This window comes from Polypterus senegalus, chromosome 3 (assembly GCF_016835505.1).
Source record: "Polypterus senegalus isolate Bchr_013 chromosome 3, ASM1683550v1, whole genome shotgun sequence".
NCBI classification, from domain to species: Eukaryota; Metazoa; Chordata; class Cladistia; order Polypteriformes; family Polypteridae; genus Polypterus; species Polypterus senegalus.
In genome coordinates this window covers 271,770,871-271,796,719 of record NC_053156.1, presented here as the reverse complement: position 1 = coordinate 271,796,719, position 25,849 = coordinate 271,770,871, and the positions used below count along the sequence as shown (strand labels likewise).

The following is a 25,849-nucleotide window of genomic DNA, read 5'->3' as shown; positions in this document are numbered from 1 at the left end:
TAACTATTTGGTCAATATTGTATTTAGAATGGAAGCAGACCCCATTGGTCTGTTATCAGTTTACTGATAACTAATTATGACTAATATCCATTTTAATGACAGAGTAGTGTACACCACAACAATCACTTAAGCATCACAATACCACTAGACAAATCTCAGAAATCAACTTTGACAATATATCCAGAGATGGCAATTCAAAATACAACACAGGGAATGATTTGCTACTTGTTGTGCCAGTCAGAATCTCATTCAAAAAGAGATGGAATAAAATTACAAATAAAATTGCAGCAAAACAATTGAAAGCAAAAAGTACTGATGCTGACCTTAAACATGTTTGATTGATAAAAGCTGCACTTGGCTTGTTACACTGTGATCCTGAGGCATTGGGCTGTGTAAGGTGCAATTCTGTTTGCTGTAATCTATTCCTTACACACTCTCGAGCACATTTGTGGTGAATCAAAAATAATGTGGCCTGGAGATGAGCAAAAAGATTTATGCAAAACTGAACATGCAGTTTTTTCATAAGAAAATTTGTAAAATAAATGCCCTTTCACTTCCTGTGAAATTTATGCCATAGACACAGGAAGAAAGATGATTCCTGTGTCTTTCTGTATTTAAATACATTCAGTATCTCTAGTGGAAAAAATGTGACTGTTTTCCTGTTGTATGTAGACATTTTCTTGACCCACCAGACAGGTGTTGTGTTTGTGCTGGTAGAGGATGCCCACTTTGCCAGTTATGATAACAATTTTGGTGATAACAATCCTAAATGCATTGGAGACAGAAATGAAACCTGAAGTGAACCATCACCAGCAGGAATAAAGGTCAAGTGGATTTTAATAAAGCGTGTTTGCCTGTGGAGATCACACAATAGTGCATTTTAGTGCATCTTCACATAAGCAATATGAAGCAAGTTTTTCCAAAAACTCACTGCACCTCCATGGCAATATGGAAGAGAAGTAAAAATAGAATTGATTTTAGTAGTGCGCATGTGATTACCTGCAGAAAAAAAATCACATATAGCCACGGAACTAGGACCAGTCTTTAAAGAGCAATATTCCTTATTTTCTACCCTAAAGAAACCTTTAAAACCCGCAAAGATTATTCTTTAGTGAGTTTCGCATTTCTCAATTGTGAAATCGCCTACAGAACAAATTTTAGTGTCATTTTTTAAAATCATCCCTGTTTCAGTCATTACTGGTGTGAGCTTTATTTGTATTGTAATCACACTTTAGGACACTAGTGTCCCTTGTTAAATTTGTTGTGGTGCTAACCTTAGTTCATCGCTATTTACAAAATGTGATTAGGTGAGTAGGTGAATCATGTTTTGCAGTACATTTCTATTTAAGATTAGATTAGATTAGATATACGTATTAATTAAGAGTCATATTAAGGTGATTAAAATTCCCCATGGTTTCGGATAATAAGGTTTTTAAATAACATAGCATCTTGAACTCTGATTGAGCATAAGCAGGCAAACTCAGAGTTGAATTTACACCACTTAGTATTTTAGAATACAGACGTTGTGATTAGAAACTCATATTAAAAAAAAGACAGACACATAGTGTCAGGTCTCAGCCAAAGTTCCACCCCTAGCTGAGGTTCAAATTCATGTTTGAGGTCTCTGTTGTTCATATTTTATTATTTTTATCTTAGTTATGAGCATCTTTCTTAATTTTTAGTTTGTCTATGTATACAAGCTGCCTAGGTTATGAATTGGTGGTTTCCCCAAGAGTCATAACCACCTGTCAATCTCCAGCAGAAACTGCTCTCCCCCTTATAAATCTGGAGGGTCTCCCACAGTTCCTGGCTGTTCATTTTGCACATGCCTGTGAGTGGTGAGTTTTCTTGTACCTTTCACTGTGCTTTTGTGAATTACTGGATTTTTGACCCATTTTCTCTGTTTTCGGCCTTGCTCTGGATTCTTTATTAGGACCTTGTTCACCTGGATTGCCTTTGCAGACAACTTCTTTAAGACTTAGTGCTCATAGCATAATAGAACATGTTATGGAAATAAACTTTGTATTTTAGGAAGATTTACTGTTTAACCTTATATCTAGTCAGAGCTTGATTGTCAATCCCCACCCAATGGGCACTTTTGTAAGTGTTTTTTTGGGACTTAACGTGCTTTGGGGTCCTAGTCCACACAACATAGATTATGAGAAATGGGTTTTAGAAATGTTTTAATCTTCATCAACTCTTATTGATGAAAGTGACTCTAAACTTAATAATGTATGCTTTCAGACGATATGATGAAGTTCCTGCATTCCAAAGCACCCAGTATTGAATTTGCAAGTTGAGCAAAGCTTAGCTTCATGTAAAGGAGGAGCAAAGCAAGTAAAGGGAAGTGATGGGGAGGAGAGCACTTCATCTGAGTAGAAAGCATCTTAACATTCTCAGGGTATTCCCTAGTCTAAATGCAGCTCGAGTCTGAGATGAACAGAGAAGTAGATATGCCTGCTCTAAAGCATCACTCTTGGTACATACCGTACACTCTAGGAGCAATGCTGATCTGTACAGCTTCCCAGTGGTTAAATGTTGTCACAGCAAGCTAGCTTTCCCCAAAGCAAACTAAACCCACTGGAGACCCTCCTACTGTCTTACTTGTGTGTAGAGCTGCGCTCGAGGTGAAGAGTTCTCCACAAGTCTCTGTACAACACTGATGAGCCGGTCTCCTTCAGTTACCTAGCAGGGAAACACAACGTCACCCTCTTTTGATTTCTGCAGTGGGTTCAAACACGTTACCTGTGCTTATTCTGTCCATCAGTTAGCTTTTCCCCACCGTACACCATTTTACTCTGTCTGTTATATGACTTTCTTTCTTACATAAGTACTGTCACCATTTCCTTTACACCAGTTCCACCTGCCTAGAGTAAAATCTCACTGTGTATTTTACAGAAGCTTATGTTACTTATCATTTTTATTTACTTTATGCAACAGGGTTAAGTTAATTAAAAGGAATAAAATTAATAACTATAGCCATTTGAACTGGAAGATTTCCCCTTTGGCTAGACGGGCCGAGAGGTTTGATTTTTCTTTCAGGCTGTGTGGACAGCAGGGTAGCAGCATACCACATAGGGAGTGACATGGAGTAAGACGCAGTCTGTTACATTTGATACCGTGGTGTAGATTTATCAGACAGGCCACATGAGAAGGTGATCTGCAGTGGCAGGTGAAGGAAGTCAGTTTCAAAATTAGCACCTGCAGTCAAAAAGCTGAACAAAGGGAATTCTACAGTAGCTGAGAAGGCTATGTTTTACATGGAGGGCACGACTAGAGTTTGCATTCCAGTGGTGGATTAATGCAAATGGCGTTGGATATTTTAAATACCATGAGCCAGCCTTCTCAGATCAGTGCCACTTAAGAGAGGCAACAGGGAGAAAGGAACAAGATTCAAGCGAAGTGATGGGCTTACAAAGTGATCGCTCACAGTCAAAGGTATTAATAGTTATATGGACAGGGGGGGTCTTTCTAATTAAGCAGGTGTCACGCATGGGCGTCGGAGGACTCCTCTAAGGGTCGGGGAAAAGGTGTACAATAACCTGCCGAGACGAGTTGTTGTTCTTCCCTCACAGCTCCAAGAAGCCGCCCGGTTAGGCCATTTAGCCCCGTCCCTTCTGGAAGTTGCGCTATAAAAGAAGCGCCAGCAAAGAGAAAGGCATCTTTTGCTGGGACTCTGGAACAAGCCGTACTGTGGAGCATGTGACTCTTGAAAGATCCCTTAGATTGCAGGGGTGGGCAATGTCGGTCCTGGAGAGCCACAGTGGATACAGTTTTTTGTTCCAACCCAGTTTTTTTAATGAGATGTCAATTATTGGTGATGAAGCACTTATTGCTTAAGTGACAGTTTGATGCTTCATCTCTTTTTAAGGCTCCCCACCCTTAATTGCTTATTTCAGTCTTAAACAGCTGCATTCAGTGTTTTAATGGCTCCTTATTAGCAATAAGATTTAAATGACAAAGCAGCCAGTTCTCCGTCTAGCTTGTTTCCATTTATATCTGTATTTGTGTTCATCATGCATTGTTTGATTTAATAAAAAACTTAATAGAAAAATGTGACAGACTGAAAATGATAAGTTTTAGGCTCAAGAATAATTTGGATGATATCCTTGGAAAGGAAAAAATTAACGATATAAGAAACTTACATTGCAGAGTAACAAGCTGCAAGATTAAATAATGTCTGAGATTGGCAAGGATTGGTTTCTAATTAAGCAACTGGGTTGGGATGAAAACCTGTAGCCACTGTGGCTCTCCAGAACTGGCATTGCCCACCCCCACCTTAGAAGAAAGAAATCCCTGATCGGGATAGCACATTGGTGCTGTTTTCATTAATGTTCTTTATTTTGCTTGTTTCGTCTTTTGACAATTAAAAGGGACCACCCGGTTGGCATCCCAACATTTTGACTGTTCCCAGTCTGCCCTTCCACTGCCTGACCACACAGGTTAAGAGGTTTGATTTCAACTCTCTGTGCTCAAAGTATGATGGATGTTTACAAACTAATGATAAAGCAGCTCATAGTCAGGTGACATCTTAATTACATGTCCTGGATTTGTTACTTCCAGAGCCACTGGAGGCATTTTGGAATGGAGCATGCAGTAGGGCTTAACTTTAGGAGCCTACTAAAAAAGTAAGTACCTACAGCAAACAGTCAGAAAACAAGATGTTCTCCTGTAACTGGAATGAATGGAATATTTTCACTCGCTGCAGGACAAGTCATTAAATGAAACATCTTGTGGCTAAAGTGTTAAAAAGAATCCAGTGAAGCTTGCTGATTCTCATTCCTGTTTTCTTTTTAAAACAATTTGATCTTGTCTGACATCTCTTTATGTCCCACATGCTAATTCTTTGCACTATCTACTGCATCAAAATTCCTCTTAATGCATCTTCCACTCTAACCTTCTTTTCTTTTACCTCACTCTGGGAAGAGAGGTTGCCTACCTGTCGGTCCAAGTACTCGAGATTCCTCTGCAGTTGTAGGTCTAAAATGTCCTCCTGTCCCATATGCAGCAAGACAGAGAGAAAGTTGAAGTAAGAAGAGAGGTCTGAAGTGCAGGCAAGAGTAGTTCTGGTTAGTAGCAGACTGAAAATGGAGGTGTTACCATTAATTTGACCAAATAACACAGTTAAGAAAGAGAACAGACAGCTTTCTTGAGCAAGAGAGAAAACAGTGCACTCAGTAGTGGAGTTCGGTGCTGTCCAAGTTGACAGCAGTAAGACTTAATCCAAATAAAGAGGGATGTTCCTTTGTGCATAAAAAGCTTCAAAAAGTCCCTTTGCTACCCTATCTTAACCATTACATGGTATTAGTGCTTTAGTTTAAGCCTTTTTGGCAGTTTTGGGAATTAGGTAGGAAGAAACCATAGATGGGATGCCAGTCCATTGCACAGCACATAATACGCACAATCCTACATTTTCTCTCACAACACTAATTTCCTCTACTTGTATAAATCTGGGATGTGGGAGAAAATTCATGAACATGAACATAAGAGAGACGTGTACATTTTACACTCTATGAAGAAGCCCTGGTTTGTGAGTTTCAAGGCTGCAGCAGTGACTAATCCGACACACTTATCTTGTTTGTTTGAACCTAAGAAAAGTCAGAAATGATTGACTAAATGGGAGCAAAGGAATAAACCTGGAAATCTTATGGTCTCAGGTTAACAAGACTGAAGAAGTATTGATGGGGAAATAAAGCAGGTGTGTGGCTGGCTAAAAAAAGTTGTGTTAGTAACACCATCACCTACCATTTTTTCTTGAATTGTGGGAGAGGCAGGGTAGTTGTAATGGTACAGTCCTGGCGACATCGACCTCCTCTCTCCCGGGTAATCGTGCTTAAATGGAAAGAACAGTGTCGTCAGTGGTGCATGTGATGTTACAAATCTTATTACCACATTCTGTTTCTGGTTAAAACACGTGCTTTAAATACGGTAGAAATAGCACAACAGCCTGGAAAGTGTGAAAATTCAATAATTAACTGGGAGACTTGAGAATGTTATGTTATGATAATAATAGCTTTCACTGACATGGCTGGACATGAAATCTGCAAATACAATTAATGTCTTACAGGAAAACATACATTCATGAGTTTAAAATCTACATTTAATTAAAAAAGCTCATTGAAAATTCAAATGTTCTTAAGTCACCCTTTCATGGTGTAACTAGCAGCCATTTCTAACAGACATATTATTCCTAGAAGCAGATTACCTTTGGGGAGCTGATGGACCTTCTCATAGAGTATACAGGCTCAGCATATACCATGTTGTCATGGTGGCGTTCAAATCGAGCACTAGGAGACCGCACCGGAGAAAAGGCGCGAGAGCCAGCAGCATATGGTCCTTGTGAGGGCGAACGAGGCACAGAGCGAGAACGAGGCTGCAAAGTAAGCCGACGTAAGGAATTCTGTGCATAGTACAGTGACTGCTGATTGCTGGGCATGTGGCCAGTCCAGTGGTAGCCTCCACCTCCTCTTCCAGCCATGTCCCGCGAACGATCTTGCGGATACATTGCCCGTTGTTTCTCTTCAGAGACCCACTGCGGTGGTATCCTCTCATATGCTCCAGGAACGGAACAGAAGCTGTCAGGGCGTACTCCAGGTGGATACATCCCATAATCCTCCACATACTGTGGCCCATAAACATCATAGTAGTCCGCACCACCTCTGGGCATCGCAGGAGCATAGTAGTGTGTGGGGCTGCAGAATAGAGCCGACAAGAACGTTATGATGAAGCAGCATTTTACAACCCTAAATTACCAATCACTGCCTCATTCTGTAGCAGCTTTATTTCCGCAGTACAAATTATATGAATGTTTTAATCTTATAAAAATACCTTCACTTACAATACCAATTATAATTTCATTTTATAATTATGGTGTAATTAAAGCAGTCTAAAGATGTAATATCAATACACAGTATGCAAAGGTGCACAGTGCAATCTGAGCTATTGTAGGAATCTTTTATTTTTTTTTATATATTTTATTTTTACTGCAGCTTTCTGAAAGTGGAGGTGCTTGTATTCATCAGCAGCACATAGAGTCTCACAAACATGTACAGATAGAATATTTGAAAAACAATAATTATTATGCAAACAGAGTTGTCTGTTCACCTGCTGCAGTCAGTAACTTAAATTAGAACATTAGAACACTCTAGACGAGAACGGCCATTCAGCCCAACAAAGCTCGCCAGTCCTATCCACTTATTTCTTCCAAAAAAACATCAAGTCCAGCTTTGAAAGTCTCTAAAGTCTTACTGTCTACAACACTACTTGGTAACTTATTCCAAGTGTCTATCGTACTTTGTGTAAAGAAAAACTTCCTAATGTTTGTGCAAAATTTAACCTTGAACTGTGTCCCCGTGTTCTTGATGAACTCATTTTAAAATAACTGTCTCGATCCACTGGACTAATTCCCTTCATAATTTTAAACACTTCACTCAAGTCTCCTCTTAATCTTCTTTTGTTTAAACTGTAAAGACTCAGCTCTTTTAATCTTTCCTCATCATTCAACCCCTGTAGCCCTGGAATCAGCCTAGTTGCTCTTCTCTGGACCTTTTCTAGTGCTGCTATGTCCTTTTTGTAGCCTGGAGACCAAAACTGCACACAGAACTCCAGATGAGGCCTCACCAGTGCGTTATAAAGGTTGAGCATAACCTCCTTGGACTTGTACTCCACACATCGTGCTATGTAACCTGACATTCTGTTAGCCTTCTTAATGGCTTCTGAACACTGTTGGGAAGTCGATAGTTTAGAGTCCACTATGACTCCTAAATCCTTCTCATAAGGTGTACTCTCGATATTCTGACCGCCCATTGTGTATTTAAGCCTAATATTTTTACTTTCCATGTGTAATACTTTACATTTATTGAAATAAAATTTCATCTGCCACAAATCTGCCCAAGCCTGTATGCTATCCAAGTCCTTCTGTAATGATTCAATGGATTCCAAATTATCTGCTAATCCACCTATCTTGGTATCATCTTCAAACTTAACCAGCTTTTTACTTATATTCCTATCTAAATCATTTATATATATATTAAAAATAGCAGCGGCCCTAACACTGACCCCTGTGGAACACCACTCTTAACATCGTCCAATTCTGAAGAGGTTCCTCACACCATCACCCTCTGCTTCCTGTGTCTGAGCCAATTCTGCACCCATCTAAAACATCACCCTGAACTCCCACTTCTTTTAATTTGATGCCCAACCTCTCATGTGGCACCTTATCAAATGCTTTCTGAAAGTCCAGATAAATAATATCATAAGCTCCACTTTGATCATATCCTTTTGTTGCCTCCTCATAGAATTCCAGCATGTTAGTAAAACACGACCTTCCCCTTCTGAACCCATGCTGACTGTTCAGAACAACTCCTGTCCTTGCTATGTGTTGCTCAATCTTACCCTTAATAATTCCTTCCATTAATTTTCCTGTGATGCATGTTAAGCTTACTGGCCTATAGCTTGGATCTGCCCTGTCACCCTTTTTATATAATGGGCTGGTATTTGCAGTTTTCCAGTCCTTCTGAATCTCTCCAGTGCACAGTGACTTCCTAAAAATATGTGTCAAGGGTTTATATCTGTACTCACTAGCCTACTTAAGAACACGAGGATAAATATTATCTGGGTCCTGGTGATTTGTTTGATTTCATCTTATTTAATCTGAGCAGCACTTCTCCCTCTACAATTTCCAAATCCCTCAGTACCTCCTTAGTAGTCGCGTTTGCCTCTGGGAGGTTATCTACTTGCTCACTTGTAATCACCTCAGAAAAATGTAAGTTTAGGGCATCTGCTATTTCACTGTCTGTATCTTTTAATTCCCCTTTACTATTCTGATGCACTTGACCTCCTCCTTGACTGTTCTTTTACTACTAAAATACTGAAAGAATCTCTTAGGGTCTTCTTTCGCCTTATCTGCTATATTCCTCTCCAACTGTCTTTTAGCCTCCCTGATATCCTTCTTAATGGTTGCCCTCATGTTCTCATATGCTCTATGATTCACTTTGCAGTCATTAGTCTTATATGCCTTATAAAGCAGTTTTTTTCTTTGCAACTTCTTTTTTAAATCTTTATTAATCCACTGTGGAGTTTTTTTTTATTATTTCCAATTAATTTCAAATTTAGGTATGTATCTGTCCTGCATTACATGTAAACCATTTTTAAACCTGTTCCACTGCCCCGCTTGTCTCCACACTTAAAGCGTATCCCAGTGTATCCCACTTAGATATTGTTGCATCTGCTCAAAATTTGCCCTACCAAAGTTCATCTTATTTTACATTATGGTCACTTGACCTTAGTGGTTCAATCACTTCTACACCTTCAATTCTATCCTGATTATTACAGAATACTAAATCCAGACAAGCTTCAGCCCATGTTGATGCTCTAACATGCTGTGTTAAAAAACAGTCACTGGTTACTTCTAAAAACTACTGCTCTTGTGTTCCTCCGTCTGCAAGGTTATCCCAGTTAATATTTGGATAATTAAAGTACCCCATGACTATAATATCTCCCTGTAAACTTGCCTTTTTGATTTTGCTAAAAAGATGTGTGTTGAAATTATGGACATTAAGATTAAGGCTATATCTACACTGCTACATTTTCATTTTAAAATGGCTTTTTTAAATGAAAATGATCTCTGTCCATAGTAGCGTTTATGAGAATATCTCTGTCCACACTACCGTGGCTGAAAATGCATATGATGTACAGTAGATGTCCATCTATGCTGGGAATGTGTGCATCAGTGGAACAATCCTTGAAGGGACAGTAGTGTTGCTTGCCAAAGAGTTAAATTTAATCTGAAAATTGTAGTGACTGGTATATTATCTGCCTTTCTTGCATGTATACTAATGCAAACCATACAAAACATGATTTAGATGCATACAGGTAAGCAACACAACAAGCACCAAGGAAAGCAACTCCTGTATGTCTGTTAGGTTGTAATATGGGTCATTTCTGTGAAGGATGGCCAATCAGGGAAAGAGATGTTATAATGATCAGGAACCAATCAGAAAAGGGCTATATAATAAGCATGTACAAATCAGAGTGCAATTAGAGTCTGTGCTTTTAAAAGTGTGTATTTTCACCCAACCACATTACAATGCTGAGTTGGCGTTTTCAGAAGTATACAAAATTTCAAATGATCTTAGGTCTCTCACTTTCGCTCTGGAGAACATTTTCAAAAGACACCTTTTTCATGGTTTGAAAATGCCAGAGTAGTTTGGACAAAAGGTTGAAAAAGAGACTAATGCCACCGCTTTTAATTAAAAATGTAGTAGGGTACATGTAGCCTCAGTTACCTTCCCATTTCTTAATTGGAATGGCAGAACTTTTCTGGAAGGAGGCAAACTGTTCTCGTAACATTCAAAAGGTTGACCTTTACAAAGGCACTTTATTTCTTTTCTAGGCTAAAACAGTCTGTTATGTTAAAAGATATTGTTACTTGGTTATTGAAAATTACGTCTTGTTATTATTGCTTTTTTTCATTTGCTTATCCATATATTTTGATAATTGGTTTAAGTAGAGAGTGTAGTCATTTCGATTATATTAGAACTGCTACCATAATGTATGTATGGTTTCATAAGCTGTTTCTAAATTATACAAGCATGCTGTGCTGCTGGCTCCCAGTTGTGATGTCAGTAGCGGGGGCTAAAGCAGCTGATTTGGGAAAACATGATTTTAGTTTTAGGAACTTCAGATAATGGCAAAGTGCTGTATAAGATCAGTGAAAGAGCTGCTCGAAGAAAAAGAGGAGAAATGTTCGGAGTTACTGCTGACAGTTCAAGCAATGCAAGAAATGAGATTCCTTCAAAGACTAAATATCTAACAATACCACATTTGTAGAAGTACACAATTTAATTTGCTTTCAGTTAGGGCACTATCTATTTGAATAATTCTAAAAGATAAAAATGTATTAAAGTTTTTTTTTCGGCCTGCACATTAGCTCTGTTTTATTGCCGAGGGCTGGGAGTTCTTTTCTTAAGGATTTACCACATTATGCGACTTTTAGTGATTTTCAGTCATAGCCTTGATTTACATAATCTTACAAAGCTGAAGGGAGTCAATGGCACACTCCTGTGAAACTAGTCGCGTAATGTGGTACACCCAATGATTCATTCCTATTAGTCCACAACTTGCTTTGACAAAATCAAACAAGGTTAATTTGGCCTGTAGCTGTAAGGGCTAACAACCAATGAATGCTCATCCAGAAGTACAACGCATATAATGCTGCAACGAAGAATAAGGAATATGACCCCACAAACGGAAGAGAAGCACATTTTCTGATGCCCTGTGTACCATAGCAGGATAAGCAGAGACTGTGAATGAACTCACTGTAGCTGTTGACCCTTCATGCAGTGCCAGCTCCGTCAGACAGCACGTTATTGACTGTCACAAAAAGGGGGCAAGGACAACTTAAGTGGAAGGTCTGCACACAGTCAGTAGACTAGACATGCCTAGTAATTTTCAGTCATTTAAATTGGCAATGGTGCAGTGACAAGATCAGCAAATACAATTGGCAAGTCTGTCATGCCCCACGACTAATGTGACGTCAGCTTTAGCTAGAGAAATTGGGACGATGGACAGAGAGCACTCCCAATAGAAAGGCTACAGTGATAGCCATAGCTGGGTGAAGTCTGAAGGAAATATTAACAGTAACATAGTGGGTACAAATGCATTGCAACGGTAAAGTGCATATCCCCAAACACTGGTAAGTGTAAGAGTAGGCAAACTAAAACAGAAGACCAAAAGGAGCCTTTGTTAAGGTCTTGTTACATAAGAAAGAGTAAAGTAAATGAGTAACAGATTTATGTTTGCGGTAACTAAACATAAACCTAAAGTGTTACCGTTGTTTCTATATTTTTCTGACATTCTTTTTATTCTAAATTGTTCCTGTGTTGGGTGCATGAATGATGTCATCTGAATGGTTTTGTAGCTGCATTTACCCAAAATTACCAAAGTTCTGCAGCTTTAGCTTACTTCGTGGGAGTCTAGCAATAGTTTGACACGTTGAAATGATTCCACAGACAAAATATCTTTGTTTTTAAAAGCTTTAGCAAAAATTCAAGGCAAAACAGTTCACCCAAAAAAAGAGAAACAAATTAGTATTGCAAAGTAAATAATAGTTACACTTTTAAGAAAAGTTACAAAAGGGAGGGGGAGGTGTTGGCGAGCGAAGCAAACAGGGGGTGAAGCCCCTTAGTAATAATAACAATAATACAAATAATACACACCACACACAAAATAAAGAAATTCCTCTGAGCTGTGCAATTTAAGCTCAATTACGTCCTAGGATTTTTGTTTGGTTATAGGAATATTTCTATAGAAATATTGTTCTCTTGCGCTTTTAAAACAATTACATTCAAACTCTTCCATCAGTTAAAGCCTGTAGCAGGTTATTAAAATTATATTTCATACTTGTAAACTGACCTTGCCTAATAGCAAAAACTGCATTTCTATGGCACTCCTGTGGATACTGCTCTACAGATCCTTTCATTGGCATAACCATCAGATCCTTTCATTGGCATAACCAATCTTAATGAATGGTGCGAAACCCAGCCTAGAATCTTGTTTTCCATTCTTACTGTGACTCCAAATGCCATCGATTTGATCCCCGGAATGCTCAATGGGCTGCCACCAAGTACTCACCTCTGCATATCTTCTTGTGTTGGCCGACCCCTCCGAAGATTCACCCACTGCTGAAGTTGTGTCATGGAACTTTTCCTTTGGGCTAGTCTCTCTGGTTGAGTTCGTGGCACAAACCCACGACGGAGAACTGCATTTTCTCGGGTTTCTTTGGGATGGAAAGCAGAACCAGGTGCACCATAGCTCACCCATCCATTTGGATGGGATGATCCAGTCTCTCCTGCTCTACCGTTGGGATCAGGTGTCATCGGTGTAGTAGGAGCACCTGCCTCCATATTGGGCAGCCCATTGACCTCTTGCTTGTTGGTGTCCTTTGCCTCTTCTCCTCGGCCGTCCCCTTCTCCTCTCTGTCTGACAGCAGTGCCTTTCCCTGCAGATATGTGGTTAAGGTCTGCAGGTGGGATGTTCTCAGTGTTGTTTCTGTGTGTGAGTTCAACATAATGAACATGTTTTAGATGAAAGAATAGCTAAAACTGTATACAACAAATGCATAGAACAGGGTTTGTAAATCTGTGTCACCTTTACTTTGTTCCTTAATATGTCATCTGTGCCATTGTTCTCAAACTTGCCATTCTTGTACTTTCAGGTTTGAGTTTTACAACTTACTGACTCAAAGAATGGTTGAGCAGTGGTCTTTACATTATTCATACTATACTTAATTTATGCATGCTGAGTGAAATGATTCAGTCTGATCTGCTTTTTCATTTTGAATCGCTTTCTAGCAATTGATGCCTACAGCTCACTTCAATTAATCCCAAAGCTTAGCAAAGGCTAAATCAAATTTCTTCAGTACCTCTGGGCTGGTGGGATATGGACCCGAGCGGCGTCACTCATTGCCTGCACCCAAGACTCCTGCTCCTCTCGACTATCTGCACTGAAGTAGTAAGTCCGAGTCCCTGCGTGTTCAGCCTGTGAACAAAGTGAGGAGTCCCTGTTATGCTTCTGCCAGAAACACCAACACCTAGGACAAAAAAAAAATGGAGGGGACATAAATAAGATCACAGACAAAAACAGTAACTTTTTATTCACATATCTGAGACAATTTAGAAAATACTTTAAACGCCCTGCAAACCCTAACACACTACCACATTCTTTGTATAGGCTGGGAGACCTTTACAGATTTGAAAGCAGAATGTCTTCATTTAGATTAGTTTGTGTACACCCTCTGTTGAATCCATATATTGTGCAAATAGAAAAGTAAAGAGGTGCCTCAGACTCACACCTTCTTCCTGGGAGACAGTGTTTCCATATATGACGTGAAAGCTTTAGCAGTGCTAGATTTTAGTACAACTACCTATGTCATCAAATGTAAAACAATCCCCCCCAAAACACAAGATTCCAAGAGAGTTCACTGATGTGCACAGAGAATTTCATTTAAAAATTTCAGCTCATTAGAAATATATTTGTATTGATGGAATTCTTACTACTGGATACTTTTGAGATGCCCCAGCTGCCCTAGCACTGACCCCTGCTGGACACCACTCCTAACATCACCCAATTCTGATGAGGTTCCTTGCACCTTTGCCTTCTGCTGCCTGTGTCTGGGCCAATTTTGCACCCATTTACACACTACACCCTGATCTCCCACTTCTTTAAGTTTGATGCCCAACTTCTCATGTGGAACCTTATCAAATACTTTCTGAAACTCAAGATAAATAATATCATATGTACTATTCTGATTGTATCCTTTGGTTGCTTCCTCATAGAATTCTTACATATTAGTAAAACATGAACTCTGTTGCCTGAACCCATGCTGAATGGTCCCTAAACTCCTGCTTTTGATATGTGTTTCTCAGTGCTCTCCTTGATTGATAATTCCTTCCATTAATTTACCTGTGAAACATGTTAAGCTTAATGGCCTACAATTACTTGACTTTTATTTTAGAAAAATATGCATCAAGGTTTTATATATGTACTCACTAACCTCCTTAAACACTTAAGGATAAATGTTACTATAGTGTGTATATATATATATATATATATATATATATATATATATATATATATATATATATATATATATATATATATATATATATCACACACAGCGACTAGGAGCAAGCTGAATGGACAAAGTGTAGGTGATTACACACCAGGCCAGAGGGTGGCGGGGTTCTCTAAACCTATTTATCTTATCTCTGTAGATGAAATACGGGAAAACCTGCCTGATTTAACATCACTTCCTGTTCCGGTGCCCAGGCAAATGTCACTTCCTGCTCCGGTCAAATTACATCCCTTCCGGTTTACTGCTTATAAAATCTCCATCTTGCCAAACTAGTTCAGTTCGATATGGGAACTCAACTGGAGAACATCCTATTGTTTCTTTAAACCTTTTGCAGCCAGGGACAATATACGGGTGACTGCCCCAACACTTTTTCAGTGTGTTGAGACTCATTCTTTCACTATATATATATATATATATATATATAGTGTATTTGTAAATATATATATATATATATATATATATATATATATATATATATTAGCAGTTGGAGATCCACAAAGGGAGAAAATGAATCACGTATCATAAAGTAGTTTTTATTCCTGAGCTTTCAACCCCTACCAGGGGTCTTCATCAGAGGATAATGCTTAGACTTACAAGAATCAAAGGCAATATATAGCAATACATTACAGGGGAGGAGGGGGTGGCTAGGTCCGTGTGGGGGTGAGGTTGTTGGGAGTAAAGTCTTGTTTATTAAGAATACGTTCTTCTTAAGTTTGTATATGCTGGATTTATGTCCAAGTGTCTGTTGATGGCATTCTCATTTGATAACCAGGATTCAGCCAGCTCTCTAGCACATTTATTATTGGCTTTAAATTTTACTTGTACATCGTCCCAATTAAATGTATGTCCTGTTGATTTAGTATGCTTATAGATCAATGACAGTGCGTCCTTTCTTCTGACGGCGTTGTGGTGTTCCTGTATACGTGTTGCAATTCTTTTTGAAGTTTGTCCTATGTATACCGCTGAGCACGAACTGCATGGAATGCTGTATACTGCATTTAGTGTTTCTGCTGTCGATTTCTTGTTTTTGGCATTAAAGAGGACTGTGCGCAGATTGTTCATGGGTTTGTGTGCTATTCTGACACCTGACTTGGCCAGGATGCGTGCGTATACAGGAACACCACAACGCCGTCAGAAGAAAGGACGCACTGTCATTGATCTATAAGCATACTAAATCAACAGGACATACATTTAATTGGGACGATGAACAAGTAAAATTTAAAGCCAATAATAAAAGTGCTAGAGAGCTGGCTGAATCCTGGTTATCAAATGAGAACGCCATCAACAGACACTAGGACATAAATCCAGCATATACAAACTTAAGAAGAACGTATTCTTAATAAACAAGACTTTACTCCCAACAACCTCACCCCCCCCCACACGGACCTAGCCACCCCCGCTATATATTGCCTTTGATTCTTGTAAGTCTAAGCATTACCTCTGATGAAGACCCCTGGTAGGAGTTGAAAGCTCAGGAATAAAAACTACTTTATGATATGTGATTCATTTTCTCCCTTTGTGGATCTCCAACTGCTAATATGCAAACCGTATCACAGACCTTCTCTTCCAGATATATATATATATATTTATGTGTATAGTATATATATATATATATATATATATATATATATATATATATATATATATATATATATATGGTGGGTAAAAGTAATTCTACAATTGTGAGTGTGTGAAACACAGAGTTTATTCTTCTTAAGACCTGTATCTTAAGTGCACTGTGCCATTGTGACATTGTTTTTCTATATGTAAACCTACTTTTTCCCACTTCCTGTATACACACACACACATATCTTATTCATAAATGTCTACGCGTTGAAGTGTGTGTGTATGTGTCTGTCCAGCTGGAAGTGAGAGGTGGAGTCGGGGTAAGGCCTCTACCTCTGAGGAAACAAAAAACTTGCTTAGCTGCTAATAAAACAAGCGAGGCCAGCATGTCAGCAAAACAAAACCTCAGAAGAAAGACAAAGTCGCTTAGCAGCTAACATTGGCAAAACGGTATTCCTTTTTACTTTCCTCCCACCATTAATGCACAAGTCGTTCCTTTCAATTACCTGACATCTCTACATTTCAATTTTTTTCTGACAATTTCAATAGTTTCTAGGACCTATTATATATATATACATGTATATATATATATATATATTTGTTACATGCCCGGTCGGGACACCACTTCACTATATATTCAGGGAGAGTGGTGCCTCAGCCTCCCGCAGGGCTCCATGGGGGATGGAGTTCTCCACAGCCCTGATGGGTTTCACAGGCGCTGCCAGGGGGTGCTGCAGCAGGAGCTGCTGGCCCCTTTTGGGCACTGGTTTCACCACACCCGGAAGTGCAGCTGGATGTCGGCAATCAACCACTGGAGCACTTCTGGGTACCCAATAAAGGGAGCCAGCGACCACCACTCAGGGGCCAGAGTTGGGTGGAAGGAGGACAAAGCTTGTGGAGGAGTGGTGGTGGTGGAAGAGAAAGAAGATGAAAGTATGCGGTGTGTTGGGTGGTGCTTGCACACTTGGGACTGTGTTGTGCCTGTGGGGATTACGTGGAAGACATGCCCTACAGGTGAAGAAAAATAAAAGTCTTTTTATTTTATACATGTGTCTTGGTGTCAGTCTGTATCGGATCAGGTGCAATATAGCGCCTTTGTTACTATTTATATATATATATATATACTGTATATATATATATACACACACACATTAGAATGACTAAAAAGCTAGCAATAAAATTAAAAAGAAAAAAAATTCTGACATTGCTGTCACAGTGAGGTATAAATAAGTAAGTAAGTAAATAAAAAAACAAACAAATAAATAAATAAAGACTTCAAAGTCACCAGAAGTGGTACTTTCAACTACACTTCTTGGTAACATGTTGATATATCTACAGCTCTGTGCATAAAGAAATATTTACTAACATCTGTGCAAAATTTACTCTTAATCGTCTTCCATCTGTCTCCCTGTGTTTTCTCGCTGATGAACACATTCTGCAGTAATAGCTGGCATTCATCCTACTAACTGCTTTCATAATTTTCAAAACATTTCACACTTAACTGAAAGATAAAAGGATCCTACAATCTTTCCTTATGGCTTACTTCACACGGTTTAGAGTCTGGTAGCCCTTCTCTGGACTTTCTCTAACAAAGGTTTGTCCTCCTTGTCAGACTAAAATTAAAACTGTATTTCTAATGCACCTTCATCCCCAGAAGTGTTTTCTACAATCCAAACATAAACTCTCTCAGCCTGTAAACAGCATCCTGTGGACACAATGTAACCATCCATCCATATTTTAACCTGCTCTCTCTAACATTTGAACATACAAATCAAGAAGTTAATACAGTCGTTAAGCCTTTTCAATGGCTTCTGTATGCCATCTGCTTGGGAATAGGATAAAAGAGGGGTTAGAAGCTACCCTAACTGCTTTAGTGTCAAGGCAGAGTCCAGTCCTGGACGGAACATCAGTGTGTTACCAGTCATAAAAAACATATTCCCACTAAATTCATCTTCATCACTAGGGTATTCAGCTTCAGAGAGCAGGACAATCTCCATCATTTAGCAATGCCCAGACACCCTTCTGTCATTCATAAATATTATTAAACTGCAATGGAATTTAACATTAATAAGTCTATTTAAAAGACAACAGTGTCATTTGTAAATGCAGTGACTTGTCCATCTCCCACATGTGCTGTGCTGACATGGACTGATGTAAAACTAAAATGACAGACCACCTGGGTCTACTGCAGTTTGCTTATCAGACAAAGAATGGAGTGGATGATGTGATTATCCATTTGGTCCATAAGGCTTATTTCCAACTAAACAAAGCTGGCAGCACTATGAGGATTATGTTTTTTGATTTCACCAGTGCCTTCATTACCATTCAGCCATCCCTGTTGAGGATTAAGATTAGAGATATGTGGGTGGGTGAGCCTGTGGTGTCCTGGACAATGGACTGTCTGTCAGGCAGACTGCAGTTTGAGGGGCTCAAGTACTGTATGAGTAACTTTGGAGCACCACAATGAATAATACTGACTCTTTTTCACTCTGTACAACTCCAATTATAAATATTAAAAAGGTCATGTCACTTACAAAAATTCTCAGATGATTCTGCACTTCTGAGGTGTATGGATAATGTGGATGAGACAGTGGAGAAGAGTCAGTTAGAGAGATTTATTTTGTTTTGGTGCAGAAAAAACTGCAGCTTAATATCAGCAAAACCAAGGAGCTAGTTTTTGTATTTTTCTGCACCAAAGAGCCTCTATATCTGGTCATTATTCAGGGAGTGGATGTAGCGGTGGTCCACTTCTCAAAGTACTTGGCAGTCCACATTAATGACTGGTTGGATTGGTCTCGTAACACTGGAGAACTATATAAGAAATGTCAGAGCAAACAGTTTTTTCTTAGGAGACAGTGTTCCTTTAATGTGGGCCTTGACATCCTTTACATGTTCTATAACTCTGTAAAGGCCAGTGAGATTTTCAACACTGCGTTGTGCTGAACTAGTAATGTCACTTCAAAAAAGGCCCACTGAATCATCAAGCTGAGAATACCAAGCTCAATTGTGGGGAACACTTTCAACCTGCTGGAGATTGTAGCAAACGAGGCAATGGAGACCAAGCTAACTGCCATTATGAACAATGCCACACACCCTCTGTCTGACACACCAACACTGAGGGCTTTCAGCTAGTGAATTATTCCATCAAAGTATGTCAAGAAACACTAACAGTAATTTGTCTGCATCCATTATCCAACCCGCTATATCCTAACTACAGGGTCACGGGGGTCTGCTGGAGCCAATTTCAGCCAACACAGGGCGCAAGCCAGGAAACAAACCCCAGACAGGGCGCCAGCCCACCACAGTTGTCTGCATAATGCCTCACTGCAGGTGTAACTGCCAAGCTGGAAGGTTTTTTTTTTTTTTTTAGTCATTCTGGTGTGAATTTGAGAGGAGTTTGTTGCCTGTCAATATATAATAATTTTAAGCTAAATTTCCCCCTGTGGACAAATAAAGTTTTATCTATCTATCTATCTATCTATCTATCTATCTATCTATCTATCTATCTATCTATCTATCTATCTATCTATCTATCTATCTATCTATCTATCTATCTAATGTAGAGTATAGTGCCTTTCTCATATCTATCTATCTATCTATCTATCTATCTATCTATCTATCTATCTATCTATCTATCTATCTAATGTAGAGTATAGTGCCTTTCTCATATCTATCTATCTATCTATCTATCTATCTATCTATCTATCTATCTATCTATCTATCTATCTATTTGTCTATCTATTTGTCTGTCTGTCTGTCTGTTTGTCTGTCTGTCTTCCTGTCTTCCTGCCTGCCTGCCTGCCTGTCTGGCCATTACAATTGTGACCGTCTCCCAGTGTAGAGTTAAGATAATTGGAACACATCCTGAGTAACACATTATAGCAAGACATTCTCAGAACCAAAAATACTAAACACATAAGAATTGTGTTGAAAAGTAAGCACTGTGTGGAAAACAAAAAACAAGAGAGCTCTTCCTAGCAGATCCTAGTACTTCATACAATGGGAACTGATTGAGGTCATTTCTATTAGGTAGAATGCCTAGAGGGGGCCTGGTGGTCTTATGGCCTGGAACTCCTGCAGATTTTACTTTTTTCTCCAGCAGTCTGGAGTTGTTTTTTTTGTTTGTTTTTTCTGTCTTCCTGGGCCATCAGACCTTACTTTTATTCTATGTTAATTAGTGTTCCCTAATTTTAATTTTTATTTATTTTGTCTTTTTTCTCGTTCTTCATCATGTAAAGCACTTTGAGCTACATTGTTTGTATTAAAATGTGCTATATAAATAAATGTTGTTGTTGTTGTTTTCAATGTTAAAGAAGTTAGTCAGCTATTTTCTAACCAGCTTAGTCCTGAGCAGAGTTGCGGGTATCTGCTGGAACCTATCCCAGCTAGCATAGGGCACAAGGCAGGAACAAACCATGGACAGGGTGCCCACTCTATCACAGATTTTAATGAAATTGAAAATGGCAATCAATTCAGAGTGAAAAACTGTGTTTTAAAATATTATAACTGCATTTAGTGCATGCATTTGTTCCTGTCCCGATACTGCACCCACACAACAAATACTGAAATCAGGATTAGGCTGCCAAAGTTCTTTAGCTAGCTGGTTTGATCACTTAGTGTCCAGCTGAGATCTAAAGGCTCAAGGAATTCTCAGTAACAACATGTCATTTAATACAACTCTTTTCAAAATCCCTTTTCATTTTCTCAAAACACTGTTTTCAATATACAACTGAAAGGGTACACTCTATTGTAGGACACACTTATTTACAAATGTTTCTCCAGAATCCCCATTTAACTAATCCTACACATCATTAGGATGTGAAACCTGGAGAATACTAGTATGGATGCGAGTATAACACAGAAATTCTACATAAATCAGAACCCTAAGATCAATGAGGCAGCTAATTCCATTTTGCGTCATAAAATTACATATTTTCATTTGAGAGATGGATTTGTAGTGCTGAGATAACACGCAGTTTGTCGTCAGTTTAGAGCCAATGTCATATCTACTTGCCAACTGCAGTTGCTGATCTTGTCGCCTTACACAACTGAAAATCGCTGGGCATGTTACATTTAGCGACTGTGTGCCAACCTTCCAGCACAGTTTATGACCGCCAATAATGTGCTGCCTGACAGAGCTGGTGCTGTATGAAGGCTTAACAGGTACAGCAACTTCAGCAGCAATCTTGGCCCTCTTTCTCTTATTTCCATTCTGTCATGGTATGTAAAACACCAGATACAAGACAGAGGAGTTTCTTTTCTGTTTGTGAGGTCCAAAACACCTGCATTCCTTATTCCTTGTCACTGTATGCTTTGTACTTCTGGATGGGCATTAGCTGGCTTTCAGTTCATGAACAGACAGCCCACCTGTTTGACTTTGTCAGAGTGTTTTTTAGATTAGTTAGCTGGGAATGTCACGTTACATGGCCGACTTCATGGGAGATTGCCACAGACTGTCTGCTTGTTGGCTGAGCTCTTCTGGACTCTGACTGAGTCTGGCTTGGCTGACTCTTTTCCTACAAATCTGACAACGATTCTACAATTTGCTGATGGACAGACAGTGTGGTTTCTCATTTATCTTAATTAGTTTCTACTTTGTTTTGATGTATTTTAACAAATCTGTATCCTCATATGTGATAGTTCTGTATTTAGTGAGGGTTATAATCTGTTCTTTCATTTTGCCTTGAAAGTTGTCGCCATGGGCGGCAGGGGGTAGCGCTGCTGCCTTGCAGTAAGGAGACTTGGGTTCACTTCCAGGGTCCTCCCTGCATGGAGTTTGCATGTTCTCATCGTGTCTGCGTAGGTTTCCTCCGGGTACTCCGGTTTCCTCCCACAGTCCAAAGACATGCAGGTTAGGTGCATTGATGATTCAAAATTGTCCCTGGTGTGTGCTTGGTGTGTGTGCACCCTGCGGTGGGCTGGCGCCCTACCTGTGGTTTGTTTCCTGCCTTGCTCCCTCTGTTGGCTGGGATTGGCTCCAGCAGACCCCCGTGACCCTGTAGTTAGGATATAATGTTGGATAATGGATGGATGGAAGTTGTCGCCATGCTCTGCGCCTGAACTCGGTGAGGAGGGCTGTGCAAGAACAAAGTAGTTTGTAGTGTTGTGTTGTGTTGTACTTCTGAGTTGGCCAGGATAGATTCGAAATCTAGGCTCTGTGAAGAGGATTACGTGTGTTCTGTTTTGTGTGCTGTATTTAAGCCATGTTTTGATACCCATTGCATGCCCAACCTATAGATAGATACCCAAGGGCAAATTTGACATTTTACAGAAGCTTTTTAAATAAATGTATACGTATATAAATAGATAGATAAGTAAGTAAATAAATATACACAAACACACTTTGGTCTGAACCCACACTGGAATGAATATAAAGCAAGAAAATTCAAAAGGAAAAGTTCCAACTTGGCTGTCACAGTCACAGTGAAACATTATAAAGACGTATTGCTGTTGGTATAAAGGAGCCCCCCACTGTGTTTCCTGACACACTTCTGCTGAATAATTCCTTGGCTGAAAGTCCTCAGTGTCAGTGTGTTAGAGAGGGGATGTGCAACTTTGCTCATAATGGCACTCAGTTTTGTTTTAATTCTCTCCTTCTCTATGACTTCAAGGAGGCCCAGCTTGCATCTTATACCTGTGCCTGCCCTCATAAATAGCTTGTTGATTTGGTGGGCCTTTCTTGAAGTGATGTTCCCAGCCCAGCACACCACAGCATAGAAAATCACCCTGGCCATCACAGTGCTGTAGATGTGAAGGATGTCAATTCCCACATTAAAGGAATGCAGTCTCCTAAGGAGAAAGAGCTTGCTCTAACCTTTCTTCTATAGTTCTTCTGTGTTCTGAGACAGTCCAACCTGTGATTAATGTGGACTCCCAAGTACTTGTAGGAGTGGACCACCTCTACATCCACTCCCTGAATAGCGACTGGATGTAAAGGCTCTTTGGTGTGGAGAAAGTCAATAATCAGTTCCTTGGTTTTGCTGATGTTAAGATGCAGACAATTCTCTTTGCACCAACAAACAAGCTTCTCTCTCTGACTCCTATACTCACCTCCCTTATCAATACACTCCATGAGTGCAGAATCATCTGAGAATTTCTTCAAGTGACAAGACCTGGTGTAATTTTTACAGTCTGAGGTATACAGAATGAAAAGCAGACAGGACTGTTCATCGTGGTGCTCCAGTGTTGCTCACGGTCCTTGAGCCTCACAAACTGCAGTCTACCCAACTGTTAGTCCTTTATCCAGGACACCATCGGCTCATCCACCTCCATTTCTCTGAGCTTACACCTTAATAAGGTATTGAAGACACTGGAGACATCAAAAAACACAATTCTCACAGTGCTGCCAGCTTTGCCAAGGTGAGAATAAGCTTTGTTGGGCAGATTAATAATTGCATTCTCCAATCTGAGTTTTGTCCGATTGACAAAAAACAGTGGGTCCAAGTGATCTACCACAAGAGGACTCCTTCTTGGAAGGGAGTCTCTCTCTGAATTGTCCTTCACAATATTTCATCCATTTTTACTTCCTGCAAGCCCATTGTGGCATTCCTTATATGATTTTGGGCTATACAAAAAATAAATTGTTGTGGTTGTTGTTGCTTCGAAGTTACTAAGGACATGTAAATGAAGACTACAGCTAAAAATCGCTGGAAAGGTCGTCTAATGGGAATGGCCTTAAGAGATGCAGATGTGACAAACAAGAGTATGATCCTATTTAAATCTAGCCCTCCTAGTATATGCCGACCTTTATATACTATTCTGTATAAATGTTTTTGTGTTTCTGATACATGAGAGGTTACCTATGTGTCATACAAAACATTTCATTTTTAATACACAATAAACAGGGGTGTTGCTTTAACTGGGTTTTCATCAGTTTGCTTTAAGTGCACAGAAAATGCTTTAAGTGCACTTTATCCATAGTTTTCATGCAACATAAGCTTTCATGTTTCAGTGCTGCCATAGCTGGGAATTTAATATGCAGCAATCCCTTGAGGCTCACATAAGCTGTAGTTAATGAATAATTAGTAGGCAAGATTGCACAACACTACTCATGACAGTAGATTGGTATTTCTAAATTTAGTGACGACCAAAAGGGATAGCCAAGCATTAGAAATGTCTGGCTCACAATCCTCTGAACCTGCCTTGTGCAATGCTATTCAGTCTTGAAGAAACAAAGAAACAAAACATGACAATATGTCCAGTATACTCAAATGATACCTAAACAGCCTCTAAAATGAGTAACCTTAGCCAGCCAAAAATTCAGAATTACAACATGGCAGTCAATAAATGGATAGAATTTAAAATGATACAGTACCTTAGTAATGAAGCTGATCCTGAACTTTAGACAGGCACACCGGAAAATTCTTCTTCACATAGGACCTCACACAAGAGATGGCAAAAGCATAAAGAGGAGGACAGAATGAGGATTAGAATTTAAAATACATATCCAGTGGTAAAAATAATAAAAAAAAAAGCATCCTGAAGCCTGAGGGGAACTGAGTAGTCAAAAGTGGAGACATTAATAAATGATAGCCTCACACAGTTACTCTTTGGCATCCAGAATTATATAACTAAAAAGTACACATGGGAGCCACATAATGAACAATTTGTTTAATTTTTCAGTTGCTTAAGGGCATACCTTATTTCTGCTTTATTAAATAATTGGCTGCTGCTAGTAGTACAAAAAAAAAATAAGGCAGGCCTGACACAATTTGTAAGCTTGCAGTACATGAAAGAACACTATGGTCCCTTGGTTTTGTTTCATATAAGAAATAATCTGTGCACACATTATTGTTAGTCAGGTTTTTGAATATTTATTTAATTAGAGCAGAGGTTTTCAGTCTCGGTCCTGGGGACCCACTGTGGCTGCAGGTTTTTGTTCCAACCGGCTTCTGTTTGGACTCCTGGGCTAATTAAGTGATGTATTATTTCCCAGATTCTGTATTTTGGGAACAATAGAAAAATCAGAAAACTAAGTTTGGTAAAAAAAAGAATATATATATATATATATATATATATATATATATATAAATATAAAATTGTACTAAGCAGTTATATGGGAATAGTGTATTTTTTTTCTTTTTAACAATATTTTCATCTTGATTTTCATTCTGCGTTCCAAGTGTTCTAATTGTTCAATTAATCCTTTATTTACTACTTAGTGGGTCTGATAGTAAAGCAGTTGTAGCCTTTCACGATTCAGTGTTGTTTGTCTGCTCTGTTTGTTTTTAATTGTCATTAATAAGATACTTTGAACAGGGGGGCTGGATGCACCCTTAGAAAACACATACGCTCCTCCAAAACCCCCTCTTAAACGCTGATCGTTTAGTTCTTCTTTGCTCAATTATTTGCTGGACTGGTGCTGTTGCTCTGTCGCATGATATGCTTCTCGAGTGGCGCTTCACATACTTAAAAGCCTGAACGTCACCTGTCCTTTTTGGCTCTTTGATTTTTTTCTCTCTCTCCTCCCCCCAGATGCCCTCTGCTCCTGTTGGGGGTCCAGCTCCTAACGCGCTCCCCTATGATGAGGAAGATGTTTTTTTGCATTCTTTGAATTGAGAGATGGAACTGTCACCTCTGTCTTCACATAGAATTCGTTTAACTTTTGAAAGGGACATATGCTCGTTGGAAGTGTTTGAATAAAGTTCC

The 25,849-nt window shown here is 39.2% G+C and overlaps 1 protein-coding gene across 10 annotated transcripts in view; it reads right to left on the bottom strand.

The window, feature by feature from the left end:
* plekha6 (pleckstrin homology domain containing, family A member 6) overlaps window positions 1-25,849 on the bottom strand; it is a 327,603-nt gene that overhangs the window by 46,339 nt on the left and 255,415 nt on the right. For 7 of the 10 annotated variants that reach the window (XM_039749189.1, XM_039749191.1, XM_039749190.1 and 4 more), the window contains 6 exons: window positions 13,424-13,539; window positions 12,634-13,050; window positions 6,206-6,692; window positions 5,746-5,832; window positions 4,940-4,993; window positions 2,605-2,685 (listed from right to left, as the gene is read on the bottom strand). In XM_039749189.1, coding sequence (XP_039605123.1) covers window positions 2,605-2,685; window positions 4,940-4,993; window positions 5,746-5,832; window positions 6,206-6,692; window positions 12,634-13,050; window positions 13,424-13,539 — 1,242 coding nt within the window. Of the gene's footprint in view, window positions 1-2,604; window positions 2,686-4,939; window positions 4,994-5,745; window positions 5,833-6,205; window positions 6,693-12,633; window positions 13,051-13,423; window positions 13,540-24,515; window positions 25,055-25,849 lie in introns of those variants that run through there. The other 3 variants (XM_039749192.1, XM_039749186.1, XM_039749188.1) reach the window with 3 other exon arrangements.